The 14,791-nt window shown below is 37.4% G+C and overlaps 1 protein-coding gene across 1 annotated transcript in view; it reads right to left on the reverse strand.

The window, feature by feature from the left end:
* The window catches only part of LOC118633047 (ankyrin repeat domain-containing protein 26-like), a 129,124-nt gene that overhangs the window by 95,235 nt on the left and 19,098 nt on the right, over positions 1 to 14,791 (reverse strand). The window contains 4 exon segments of the mRNA XM_036266485.1: positions 4,930 to 5,132; positions 5,224 to 5,284; positions 10,480 to 10,543; positions 13,668 to 13,701. Coding sequence (XP_036122378.1) covers positions 4,930 to 5,132; positions 5,224 to 5,284; positions 10,480 to 10,543; positions 13,668 to 13,701 — 362 coding nt within the window.

Genomic DNA, 14,791 nt, shown 5'->3' on the forward strand with positions numbered 1-14,791 from the left:
CTGTGAATTTTCATTGGCCTCAATATATCTTTTTTTTCTCTTTGCTAACCCATTCATTGTTTAGTAGAATGTTATTTAGCCTCCATGTGTTCATGTGTTTTTCAGTTTTTCTCTTGTAATTTATGGTTGGAGAATATGCTTGATATAATTTCAACCTTTTAAAACTTATTTAGACTTGTTTTGTGGCCTACAATGTGGTCTATCTTGGAAAATGTTCCATGTGCACTTATAAAAAATGTATAACCTACTCATTTGGGGTAAAATGCTCTAAAAATATCAACTAAATCTCTGGTCTAATGTATCATTTAAGGCTGCTGTTACCTTGTAGATTTTCTGTTGGGAAGATCTATCCATTGATGTCAATGGGGTATTAAAGTTCCCTCCTATGACTGAATTAATATTAACCTCTCTATTTATGTCTATGATGATTTGCTTTGTATAATTAGATGCTCCTATGTAGAATGCATAAATGTTTACAAAAAATATATCTTTTTTTTTTCATTGATCTCTGTTATTATTTAATGTCCCTTCTTATCTCTTCTTATAGCATTTTTGTTAAAGTCCACTTTCACCACTTTAACCAACATAGTATTAGAAGTCCTAGCCAGCAATCAGACAAGAAAAGAAATAAAAGGCATTCAAATAAGAAAGGAAGAAGTAATATGGCATAATATTATAGTATATAAAAACCCTAAACAATTCCACCAAAAACCTACTAAGACTGATGAATGAATTCAGTAATATAGCAGAATAAAAATGTACAGTAATCAGCTGCATTTTTATACACCAATAATAAACTACCAAAAAAAAAAAGTAAATAAGAAAACAAGCCCATTTGCAATTGCATGGAAAAGAAATAACATAAATATCTAGAAATAAATTTAACAAAGGAGATAAAAGACCTGTACTCAAAAAGTTTTTAGACATTGAAGAGAAAAACTCTTGAAGATATAAATAAATGCAAGCATATGCCATGCTCATGAATAGAAATAACTAATATCATTAAAATGTCCAGACTACCCAAAACAATCTACAGATCCAACACAGTCCCTATCAAAATATCAATGTATTTTTACAGAACTAAAACAAATAATCTTAAATTTTATATGGAGCCACAAAAGACCTTCAACAGACACAGCAATCTTAAGGAAGAAGAACAAAGTTGGAGGTATCATGCTACTTGATATCAAATTATACTATACTATAAAGTTAGAGTAATTAAAACAACATGGTACTCACATAACAACAGACACATAGACCAAAGGACCAGAATAGAGAACCCAGAAATAAAACCATGCCTACATGGTCAGTTAATACGTAAAAGGAAAGCAAGAATATACAATGAAGAGAAGTCAATCTCTTCAATAAATGGTGTTGAGAAAATTGAACAGATATATGTAAAAAAAAAAGAAAACTATACCACCTTCTTATACCATATATGAGAATAAACTCAATATGATCCGGCCGGTATGGCTCAGTGGTTGAGCATCGACCCATGCACCAGGAGGTCACCGGTTCAATTCCTGGTCAGGATACATGACCATGTTGTGGGCCCAATCCCCAGTTGGGGGCATACAGGAGGCGGCTATTGATGTTTCTATCTCTCATTAATGTTTCTATCTCTCTCTTCCTTTCACTTCCTCTCTCTCTAAAATCAATAAAGGGAAATTTTTTTTTAATCTATTAAAAAAAATAGAAGAATAAACTCAGTATGGATTAACAACTTACCTATAAGACCTGAAACCATAAAACTTTTAGAAAAAAATATAGGCGATAAGTTTTGACATTTCTCTTAGTAATATTTTTTCCTGATTATAGCTCCTCAGACAAGGGAAATAAAATGAAAACAAACAAATGAAACTACAAGTAAAATGTTATGTACGGCAAGAAAAATCATGAAAACAAAATGACAACCTACCAAATGAAAGAACATATTAACTAATAATACATCTGCTAAGGGGTTAATATCCAAAATTTATAAACAACTCATACAACACCCTCTAACCCCAAAATACACAAATAATCTAAACAAAAATGGGCAGAAAATGCCCTAGCCAGTTTGTCTCAGTGGTTAGAACATTGGCCCATGGACCAGAGGGTTGCAGGTTTGATTCCCAGTAAAGGGCATGTGCCTGGGTTGCATGTTCAATCCCTGGCAGGTCAGGATAGTGGGGGAGGCAACCTGTCGATGTCTCTCTCACATCAATGTTTCTCTCTCTCTCTCCTTCCACCCCTCTCTTTCACTCTATCTAAAAATCAGTGGAGCCCTGATCAGTTTTGTTCAGCAGTTAGAGCATTGGCCTGCGGACCAGAGAGTCCCTGGTTCAGTTTCCAATAAGGGCATGTGCCTCAGTTGTGGTTTGTCCCCAGCCCTGGTTGGGGTTGTATGGGTGGTGACTAGTCGATGTGTCTCTCACATCAATGTTTTTCTCTCTCTCTCTCTCTCTTCCTCCTCTCTCCCTCCCACTGTATCTGAAAATAAATGCAAAAAGGTCCTTGGGTAAGAATAAAAACAAAAAAACATTAATGAAAAAATATACTCAGGTGAGGATTAGCCAAAAAAGAAAAAAAAAGCAGATAACAAGATGGAAAACAGACCTATGAAAAGATGCTCAATATCACTAATTATCAGAGAAATGCAAATTAAGACCACAATGAGAAATCACCTAACACCTGTCAGCATGGCTATCATCAAGTAAATCAACAAACAACAACTGTTGGTTAGAATATGAAGAAAGGGAACCCTTAAGCACTGTTGTTGGGATTGCAAATTGGTGTAGCCCCTATGGAAACAGTGTGGAGTTTCCTTAAAAAATTAAAACTAGAACTACCATATGACCAGCAATTCCACTCCTGGGACTATATTTCTAAAATCCAAAACACTAATTTGAAAAGATATATGCACCCCTATGTTTACTGCAGCATTACTTACAATAGCCAAGATATGGAAGCAAGTCAAGTATTTATCAATAGACAGTAAGAGCCCTGGCCAGTTTGGCTCAGTGGTTGGAGCATTGGCCTGTGGACCAGAGTGTCTCAGGTTTAGTTCTCGCTAAGGGCATGTACCTCGGTTGCAGTTTGTCCCTGGCCCTGGTTGGGGTCATGTGGGTGGCAACCACTCAATGTGTCTCTCTCACATCGATGTCTCTCTCTCTCTCTCTTCCTCCCTCTCTCCCTCCCACTCTATCTGAAGATAAGGGCAAAAAATGTCCTCGGGAGAAGATAAAAAAAAAAATAGACAATAAGAGTAATACTTTTTAAATTTAGGAGCATTTTAGTTTAAAATTTATTTCTCATTTAATGAACAGAGATTAATAACCTCATTTACATAATCATAATTTTAAACTTTAATTAATAAAAAACTAAATAAGAACCCTGGCTAGTGTTGCTTAGTGGTTAAAGTGTCGGCCTGCAGTCCAGAGAGACCTGGGTTTGTTTCCTGCTAAGGGCATGTACCTCAGTTGCAGTTTGTCCCTGGCCCTGGTTGGGTCATGCGGGTGGCAGCCACTCGATGTGTCCCTTTTACATCAATGTTTCTCTCTCTCTCTCTCTTCCTCTCTCTCCCTCTCACTCTATCTGAACAAACAAATGCTGAACAAACAAATGGAAAAATGTTCTCAGGTGATGATAAAAAAAAAAACTAAATAAGATATTTATTTTCTCTCTTTACCCACAAAAAAATCTAAAACACTTAACCAGATTATACCAAACAATAAGATAAGTTCATTTAGAAAGTTAAGTATATACCAAACAGGAAGATGTTAGAAACAACAGAAACAAAGAGCCAAATATTTGTAATTCATAACTCTGATGAAGTTAAAACAAATTTTATTTTTTATTTTCTTGCATTTATCTTTAGAGTGGGAGGGAGAGAGGGAGGAAAAGAGAGAGAAAAACACTGATATGAGAGAGACACATCGAGTGGGTGCCATCCACATGACCCCAACTGGGGTTGGGGACAAACTGCAACTGAGGTAAATGCCCTTAGTGGGAACCGAACCCGGGACTCTCTGGTCAGCGGGTGAACACTCTAACCACTGAGCCAAAGCAACCGGGGCTTAAAACAGATTTTAATTTACATTATTTATGAACATAGGTTTTGCTAGGTAAAATATAAAATGTCAATTTATTAAACTTAAAAGTGAGGATTAAAAAGAAAACTTCAAATTAAAACTTTAATAACCCAACAAAAGAATTAACTTTTTCTTCAGTTCTTAATTTGCATTAATAAATATTTCTATTGTATTTGATAATATATTGAGTTCCTGCCCTTATTTAAGCCCCTGTTTCTGTTGAGTCTTTATAATAATTTCAACATATTGACTCTTTTATTAAATCTTTATTTTCTCCTTGCCCTGCTTAAATGAATGTTTTTTCCTTCATCCCCTTCATTATCTTCACATTCATCTACCTATTCCTTCTAGTTGCTTTCTAATTTTTTCATTGCATTATTGCATATGTAAGAACTGTCTACAGCCACTAACCTGTATAAATCCCAATTCTGTATACACTGCCCTTCATTTTTTTTTTTTTTTTTAATCCTCACCCGAGGACATTTTTCCATTTTTTGTTCAGCTAGAGCGGGAGGGAGAGAAAGGAAGAGAGAGAGAGAGAGAGAAACATCGATGTGAAGGGACACATCGAGTGGCTGCCACCCGCACGACCAACCAAGGCCAGGGACAAACTGCAACCGAGGTACATGCCCTTAGCGGGAACCAAACCCAGGTCTCTCTGTACCGCAGGCCGATGCTCCAACCGCTGAGCCAAACCGGCCAGGGCTACACTGCCCTTCTTAAATACTTGTTTTCTATTATGATCTTGAGGATTTCCATTTCTTTCTAGGATCCTTTTCATTACTATAAGGATCAGGGGGATGGTATGTAAAAAATCATGGGAAAAAAACTTTTAAAATAAACCAAAACAACTTACCTTTGTAAGACCAATGACTGTTGAAGACATGGAAGAAGCTTTTAGAAGAGGTTCAAGTGATGAAAAGGCACCTTGAGAAAAGCCCTGGAGTTTTTCTGATGTGTTGGGAAGGGTGTCTACCACATCTTCATTTTCACTATGAAAATTATTGTCCTCATATGAGGTCCTATTTTCCGGTCTCACAATGGCATATTTTGCTTCTACTACAGTAAAACAAAGTAAACAATACATGAAAATATCTGTAACTTCAAATCAGTGAATAACACAAGAACAGAGGTCATTTAGATAGCTTACTGTTTTTCTGAGATTGTTGAATAGCAGTCATTAGCTTTGCTAAGCTTGGCTTCATGAAATTCTAGAAAAAAATTATATCTTTATCAAATTTGATCACAATAATGATAATATTCACCACTACTATGTATCTCACACAAAAATAAAATTCAGATGTAGAGTTGTATCCCAGTTCTGCCATTTACTAACCTACATCTTCCCATGGGGTGAGGATTATGAGAAATAACAGTAAGCCCCAAAATATTACCTTTTTACCCTTACATGAACATTTTCCAAATACTTTAATATCTATTAGATTATAAAATTCATTTCTATGTAATTTAGCATACTACTGCAAAAAACTAACATTTAGAAATTTAAATTACTTATTTGTTATATTTTGCAATGCATTTGCATGATTTATACTTACATAAATTATCTCTTATAGGGAAAAGTATAAGAGTTTAGTTTTTAGTATTATCTTATTTAGATGGGTTGGAATTGCAAACAGTATGAAGTTGCTTCTATTCTGCTTATTTGAAAAAAGCTAAAAAGAAATTATTGTTTAAATCCAGTTCTCTTTAAGAAAGAGAAAAGAAAAAAATAAACCTGGTGGGGAAGGGGGATGATTCATGAATAAAAGCCACATACATATTAAATAGAAAGCCATGAACAAATAAGTTGACAATGGAGACAGAGAGAGGAGGACTAAAAAAATGGACACTGAAGAAATGTTTTCTGCAAAAAAAAAAATTAGACTAATGGTAAATCAGTGGGGAAAAGTGGGGAAGGGAAAGAAAAAAAAGAGAGATATAATTAGTTAATGAAGTATAAGCTCATGACAAGAAAAAATAGGAAAGCAAAATACAATATAATTTGTAGAGAAAAAGATACAGAATTTCTGTATATATGGTCATCCATCGTTTATCATGATTAATCTGTTCCAGACTCTCGCGGTTGCACCTGGCATTGCAGAATTCCTGGGGTGCTTAAATACATAGGCCTACAGTCCATACATATAGTAATTTTAATTTTAATTGTAATACAGTGGTGTATAATTGACTCAGACAACGGAGCACATGCTGTATCATTTTCACTGTCTCGATCAACTTTTTAATGAATATATTTGAAAAAACCATGATAGAGTGAAGCGGCGAAAGTCGAAGCGTGAAGTGGAGAGGGACAACTGTACATTAATAAAGAATCCTACTTCGTGGAAATTCATTTATCACAGTACAGTCGGGAACTGATTAATCGCGATACACGAGGGCCGACTGTATTCCAGAATATGCAAATTTGTTTTCTAACTACCAGTAGCTTATACTGATGCAGGGAATTTAAAATGAGTATTTAAATAACTATAGTAATAAAAATCTAAAATCTGAACGTTTAAAAGGTGATACAAAACTTTGGGTAAATATTTTCAAAGGATATAATACATCTCTGGCTGGTATTGCACAATGGTTAGAGCACTGAAGCACTGACCATGCACCAAAGGTGTTGCAGGTTCAGTTCCTGGTTAAGGGCATGTACCTGGGTTGCAGGTTCATCCCTGGCCCTATTTGGGGCTGGTATGGGAAGCAACCAATTTATGTGTTTCTCACACATCAATGTTTCTCTCTCTCTCCTTTTCTTTCTCTCTGCCTCCCTTACACTCTCTAAAAAAAAAAAAATCAATGAAGAAAGTATCCTCAGATAGGATTAACCAAAAAATATATATATACAAAAATTTCTTTCTTGACTTCTGGTCAAGATGACAGAGTAGGTTAATGCTGTGCAAAACTCCTTCTACAACCACATCAAAATTATAATTAAACTGTAGAATGACCACTCTTGAGAAACACCTGAAGACTAATTGAGCAGAATTATTATTATTTTTTTTATTTCTCACCTGAGGATATTTTTCTACTTATTATCAGATAGAGTGAGAGGGCGGGAGAGAGAGACAGAGAGAAACATTGATGTGATAGGGCCACATCAACTGGTTGCCTACTATATGACCCCAACCAGGGCCGGGGACAAACCGCAACCGAGGTACATGCCCTTGACCAGAATCAAATTTGTGACTTATTGGTCCATGGGCCAGCTGATTCTCTAACTGCTGAGCCAAACAAGTCAGAGTGCTAAGAAAAATTCTTATAACTAAGAATATCATAAAGAAGCCAAGTTAAGACTTGTAAGAGGGGCAAGACATAAAATGGACTGGTCCTACACCCATGTGTGTTTGTTAAGAACCAGAAGGAATATCTCAGCTCTTAATGCTTGAGGTGTTCCAGCACTACACCGGGCTCCCCAGCCCAGAGCACCAGTGCTGGGAAGAGAAGTCCCCACAGCATCTGGCTTTGAAAATCAGTGGGAATTTCACCCAGTGAGATAGAGGACTACTGGAGTCCCAGACATTCCATTTAAAAAGTCCACACACACACACTTACTCACTGATTGATGCACTCACTCTAAGCTCCAGAACTGGGCAGCAGCTTGAAAAGCATCAGGGACATATGAGGAGGAACCGAATGGTCTGGTTTTAGGTCAAGGGCTGGAGGAGAAGCTCTCTCAACCATTCTATTTCTATGTTTAGCCCTCCCCACACAGAGCTGGCAAACACAGGTGAACTCCCAATCTGAATCTCCATCAAAATCCCAACAACCTGGTGATTTTCTGAGAACCCACCACAGCCAATTCTTGCACAGGTCAGAACCTTTCCCTATGGCTGTTATTCACAAACTGTTGGCCTTGGCTCATGCTGTGGACTTCCCTAAAATCTCCCAAAGGTCCACAAACACCAATCAAGCAGCACCTAGCCTTGGCATACCCTATAACTTGCTAAGCAGCCCCAGCCACAAAAATGGCAGCCAGCCTCAGATCACAACAAAGCTTTTCCCAAGATCCTTCAAGCCAAGCACAGGCAGCTACCAACCACAAACCATTCTGAAGTTCCTACCAGGTGTCCCTGGACCAGGCATAAGCAGTAACTGACATGGGACCACACTGGAGCCCTTCCCAAGAAGTCTCAGAACTGACACACCCTGTGAGAAGCTTCAGACCACACCATGGCACTCCCCAATTAGCTCCAAAAATGACAAACCCAAAGGGTAGACTCAGCAGGCACCAGAGCCCTGCAACAGCAAATTTCATTGGTGAGGTTGATCCCCCAACACAACAACTCATCCACTGTAGCCATGACCAGTCATTACAGCCAGTCAGCCTGAAGGTCAATTCCACTCACTTATGTGGCAACAGCATTCAAGGCTCAAGTACAATAGAAGTGACACACAACCCACATAAGGGACCAACAACACCCAGCTTAGGTGACCAGGAATACTACACCACTGGGCCCCACAGAACACCAACTACATGAGGCCACCCTGCCAAACTGAGAGACTTAGTTCTACCTAATACATAGAAACAAACACAGACAGACATTTAAAATGAGGAGACAAAGAAACACATCCCAAATGAAGAAAACAGGAAAAAACTTCAGGAAAGAAAGTAAACAAAATGGAGGCAAGCAATCTATCAGATACAGAGTTCAAAACACTGATTACAAGGATGCTCAATGAATTTAAAAGAAGAACAGGCCCTGGCCGATTTGGCTCAGTGATCAGAACTTCGACCTGCAGACCGGAGAGTCCCAGGTTCCATTTTCACTAGGGGCACATAACTCGGTTACAGTTTGTCCCCAGCCCCGTTTGGGGTTGTGTGGGTGGCAACCAGTCAATGTGTCTCTCTCACATCAATTTTTGTCTCTCTCTCTCTTCCTTCCTCTCTCTCTCCCGCTCTATCTAAAGATAAATGCAAAGATTTCCTCGGTTGAGGATAAAAATAAAATAAAAATTAAAGAAGAATAGATGAACTCGTTGAGAACTTCAACAAAGATAGTAATAAAAAAAGACAGAAATCATTAAAAAATAAATAAAACTAAAGAACAATGACTGCAATAAAGACTACATTAGATGAAATCAACAGCCATTACAGGATGCAGAGGATCAGTTCAGTAATTTGGAAGATAAGGTAGTAGAAAACACCCAATCAACACACACATGCAAAAATATCCAATAAAAATGATGATAGTTTAAGGGACTTCTGGGATGACATCAACCAACCATAAGAACATTAGCATCATATTGGTACCAGAAAGATGAGAGACAGAGCAACAATGAAAACCTATTCATTTAGCATAAGTAAAAGTCATGTTGATATGATTTAAAAGTCACATTAAAAATCCTTACCCTAGCCCTGGCCAGTTTGGCTCAGCAGTTAGAACGTTGTCCCATGGACCAGAGAAACAAGTTTGGTTCCCGCTAAGGGCACATACCTCTGTTGTAGTCTGTCCCCAGCCCCAATGGGGGTCATGTGGGTGGCTACCACTTGTCTCTCTCCCACATCACTATTTCTCTTCCTCTCTTTCTCCCTCTCTCCCTCCTGCTCTATCTGAAAATAAAATGCAAAAATGTCCTCAGGTGAGGATTAAAAAAAAAAAATTCCTTACCCTTAACCAAATTTCACATCTCCTTTTCATGGGAAATTTTTCCCCAATATAATTTTTGTATCACCATATATTTTCCAGCCCCTTTTCTTTTTTCAGCTCCCCATTAAGTACTTACTAAAGTAAAAAAAAAAAAAATTCAACACACCATATTTCTTTTTTTTTTATCATTTTTTATTTTTATCTTTTTATCCTCACCAAAGGACATATTTTTTGCATTTATCTTCAGATAGAGTAAAAGGGAGAGAAGGAGAGAGAGAAACATTGATGTGAGAGGGACACATCAAGTGGCTGCCACCCACATGACCCCAACCGGGGCTGGGGACAAACTGCAACCAAGGTACGTGCCCTTAGTGGAAACTGACCCTGGACCTCTCTGGTCCATGGGCCAACACTCTAACCACTGAGCAAAACCTGCTAGGGCTTTTTTTTTAATCCTCACCCAAAGATATTTTTTCATTTATTCTGAGTGAGAGGATAAAAAGGAGCGGGGGTGAGAGAGAGACAGAGAAACATCAACTGGCTTTCTCCTGCACACCCCTGACCAGGGCCAGGGAATGAGCGCAACTAAGATATGTGTCATTGACTGAAATTCCACGACTCTTTGGTCCAAGGGTTGACACTCTAACAGCTGAGCCAAACCGGTCAGCGTGCAACACACCATATTTCTAAAAAATGGTTTTCTCTGACCAATTTTTCATTATAAACATAGGCCACGGCTAAATTTTAAAAGTAAGTACTACACAAAACTAAATTCAGAGCAGGAAAATTAATTTTATAATGGAGTACTTTACCTTGGTATCAAATTCGAGGTCTTCATCATCTGATGTTGGCCATGAATCATCAATGTCAGGTTTGCTGGAAGAGTAAAAATATACTTTAAAAAAGTTTATTTCTTTAAAAAGCAACCCAAAAAGTGAGTGAAAGTTCAGCTATCTGTGTATTAAATGAAGTTTCTTGATATAATTAAAATTTGGCTTTAGTTATATATTTCTGTCCCCACCTCTCTCCCAACTTATGACCTATTATATGAAGATGCACTCTAAGTTCCCATAATAATAGGTAACAGCCAATATATTGGAAAAGCCTGAAGCTAGTTTGTTTTCACCAAAAGTCCTGAAAGCTGAATTGAAAATCCAATAAATGGCTAACATAACTTTGGCTTCCTGAACTAGAACAAATCTGGTGACCTAAGTCAAGGTAGAAAGATACACTGTTCCTTCTTCACAATCCGTCCTTGGTTCAAAGAGTAATTCATGTCAAAATGGCAGTCTTGGTTCTTTAGCATGAAAACCACTTATTAAGAAGCATTTCTTCCTTTTACCCTAACTGTACAGAAGTTCCCTGAAAAGGTTGAAAATTAAATGTCCAAACGTCAAAAGACAAATTTATTTTGTTAAACCTTTCCACTCTCAGATAACCTTCTGCAGGCTCCATGAAAGGCTCCAACCTTTAAAATTTTACCTATGAAGACACAGACTCCTGAAACAAGAATGATCTCAAATGACCAAGACTAGGACCTCTCTATTTCCCCACTCCTATAAAACAAACTAAATGGAGTCTCAGTGATCCCCTCATATCATAGGCGTGCTACCAACTACCCAACTCCATCACTGATTTGACAGCCAGTCCTGCCCCTGCACACCTCTCCATGCACATAGGAAGGACATCAGTGACTTGGAGAAAATGGCAGGGGTGAGGAGACACCTGCCTTGGGCCATAGATCTATGTAGTTCAGCAATCTCTGAACCCTAGAACTCAAAGAGATCTAAGCTCCACTCTGTAAGCAAACAAACAAAAGAGCAGCAATCACTTCAGGACTCTCTGGAGCTCCTTATTTTAATCTGCCTTTCTAGACAACTCCCAACATCCTATGGCCTTCCTTCTTATAACTTATCTTTAACTTGTCATAACTCCAACGTTCTGATCTCTTTTTCCTTATTTGATCTCTCATCTGTTTTCTAAAACCCTTCTTCCTATCCCAACCCAGTGTTGTTCCTCTTGAAACTTGGGATTCTCCTGCTAATTCCATTCCTATCTTCTTCCACTGAATTCACTAAACCTACTCCCTACCTTTCTATTATTAAAACACTCACCTACAGAATGATAAAGAAGGGAGAGTGTTATACTTAGGAACCTGAATTTACATCTCATCTCCACCACTTACCATATCCAAATAAGTCACTTTAACCTCTTTGAGTTTCAAATTTTCTAAGTGAGCAACAGGTTGACCAGGATGTTAAACACAGGTTGAGGTACTACAGGGTGTTTTGATTTATTAATTGCTAAAATTCCTTAAACTCTTGAAATTCTATGTGCTTTAAATTCTGTCTGTAAATAAATGGAGAACAAATAACAGGCAGAAGTGGAAAAAATAACACAATTAGAGAAACACTAAGAACAGCAGAGAAGAAAATAAAAAATAAAAACAATCATGGAAGAAAAAAGAAACTAGGAAAAACAGAAAAATCTTCATATAACTAAGTTAGTAGCCTGAAGGAAAAACCAAACTGGGAAGTCAGTAAGTAGAGAAATCAATTAGAAATATCCTCTAAATTAATGCTGAATTCAATTAACATAACATGATCTATACACAGATATTTTTTACTTACAGAAAAATAATTTGTTTCGAGAAGAATAGATATTATTATACTTTAAAAAAACAAAAAACAAACACTTGCATGATTAGGTCTTCTTTAGGTAAAACCTTTGGTTCTGTGGCCACAGCTAAAACCAAGGCACTATTTACCACTGCAATTGTGAAGCACAGGAAGACACATGCTTGCACTAACTGGGCTTCTTAGAAAAACTCTAAATCAGAGTTAACACACACCTAGATTTGACTTTCTGAGTTGATCTGACTTGCATCTGTACCTTGATGCCAGTGCTACATGGGAACTTTACCTGTGTATGTTGAGAGCAACAGAATAGATTTGGGAGCCAAGCAGGTAGACAGTGAAATCATGTCAGCCACTTGCTACTGTAGAATCATGGGTCAATCAACCTCCCTGAACCAGGTGCCTATTTAAGGCAAAGTAGGGTATAATAGCACAGCTACATTGGAACCACGGTTCTCGAACTTAATTTGTTACGAAACACTGTTGTAGAAGAGATTTGTTCAAAAACCGAATCATTTTTTCCCCATTAGAAGCAATGTAAATTGAACTAATTCATTTCAGACCCCCAAATGATTCAGATTTAACCTTTCTTATGTTCAGTATATGTCTAAAGTACTGTTTAATCTATTTAAAAAAACACTTCTTAAATTTATCAAACAACCCCTACTAGCCTTAAAGGAATCACTTTCAGCCCTCATCCCAAGTATGTCTTTCAGGTCAGTGTGCAGCAACTTTATTTTTCCACATCTCATTGCCTTCAAAATATGGTCACTGACTGCTCTTCATTTATCCAACTTACCAACAGTTTTTCTACCTCTTCTATTGCTTATGATCATTGTTTCTTTCACACGCTTAGCAACATCAGCACTCTTGATGGCCTCTTTATGCTTTAAAATAGTGCTAATAGTCCATTTTGTCAGTAACAAAAGCAAAAGCAAAAAAACCAACCAAACAAAAAACAAAACTATTCACAGCACGATTTTCTGAAGGGTTAACAAGGTAAGATTTAGCTGTAAACTGACTCACACTGGTGCATTCTCTCCTTTGTTTGTAGCCCAGGTATGTTTTTAGTCCTGCTGATGTATCAGCATGAAAGGCTTGTCCAGTCAAGAACCAAAGTTTTGTTCTGCAACCTAGACATTTTTTCCTTGAACAACTTGGTCAACAACCAAATTGTTCGAGATGGGATATGTTTAAGAACTGAAGTTTGACTGTACTTTGCAAAGCTATTGTGATGACTATATAATAAACATTAAGCACATAATATAGTGTCTAGCCCAGGGTAGGACACTCAAGAAATTAGTTTAATTTCTTTGCATTCCATTAGTTAACATATAATTTTTAAAAATCTAAAAAAATCCTACCTTCTTAAAGAGTCTTCTTCAGAGCTCTCATTCACTATCAAAGAAAAAAGCAAAATACATTTTAAAACTACAACAGAAAAATACAGGACTTTAAAAGTACCAGATCGTTGCTTTGTTAGAAAGTATTTCTTTGAGACCACACCTGAAGACCAAACTAGAGTAAATATTAATGATATTATGATAGGCCATTAATAATGAAGAAAGTTTACATTCTCATTTTAAATATATCAAATGCAAAAAAAAAAAAAAGCCCTGGCTGGTTTAACTCAGCAGTTGGAGTGTTGGCCTATGGACCAGAGTCCCAGGTTCGATTCCCACACTTGGCATGTACCAAAAATAAATAAATAAATATATCAAATGTAAGAAATAAAAAAAATGGGATCTATCATAATTTGATACCTACCAGAAAACTGTTATTTACAATGATCATAATCCTTACAAACACCAACAGACAGAAAATGGTATCATTAGTCGAAGCAGTATTGTAAACTAACAATGTCAAACTTAAATAGCATGATTTTTCTGGACTCCTTCCATCAACAGCAGTTAGAACAGTAGGCTTATTTTGCTGTAACACAACACAACTTCTCCAGCTCTTCAGTGAAGACCAGCCAGTTTAGAAAACGCTCTTATCACAAGGAAGGTTGGTTGATAGGCAGCACAGCAAAACATAGAAAAGAGACTCTCTCTGGTTCTATTTCCAATTGCAAGATAAGTGTGAAAGACTTTGTGACTCCAGCTGTATCAAGTGTAACCCTTGAGACTGTCTCCTTCCATTGCTGGACCTTTCTGGACCCACCACATAGAGCAGGATGGTCCAAGCAGTTAGTGCTCTGCAGTAGTGCGTGAGGTCATTTTCCTCAACCCTCCTCGTCATGTGGCAAATGCCCATGGAAATCACCCTTCGTAAGGTTGTAGGGCCTATGACATCAGATCTATGCTGATGACAGACAACAAACCACAAAGGAGAAAAAACTTATTGGGTAACTACATTGAATCACCTTGGAATTTTAATTTTTGAAACATTCAGAAAGATCCCCAAAGTATACAACATTCAGGAAAAGGTGAAACTATGGAGACAGTAAACAGATCAGTGGTTTCCAGGGGTTGGGGAGAGGAAGGGA

The sequence above is a fragment of the Molossus molossus genome, unplaced genomic scaffold (assembly GCF_014108415.1).
Source record: "Molossus molossus isolate mMolMol1 unplaced genomic scaffold, mMolMol1.p scaffold_m16_p_1, whole genome shotgun sequence".
NCBI classification, from domain to species: Eukaryota; Metazoa; Chordata; class Mammalia; order Chiroptera; family Molossidae; genus Molossus; species Molossus molossus.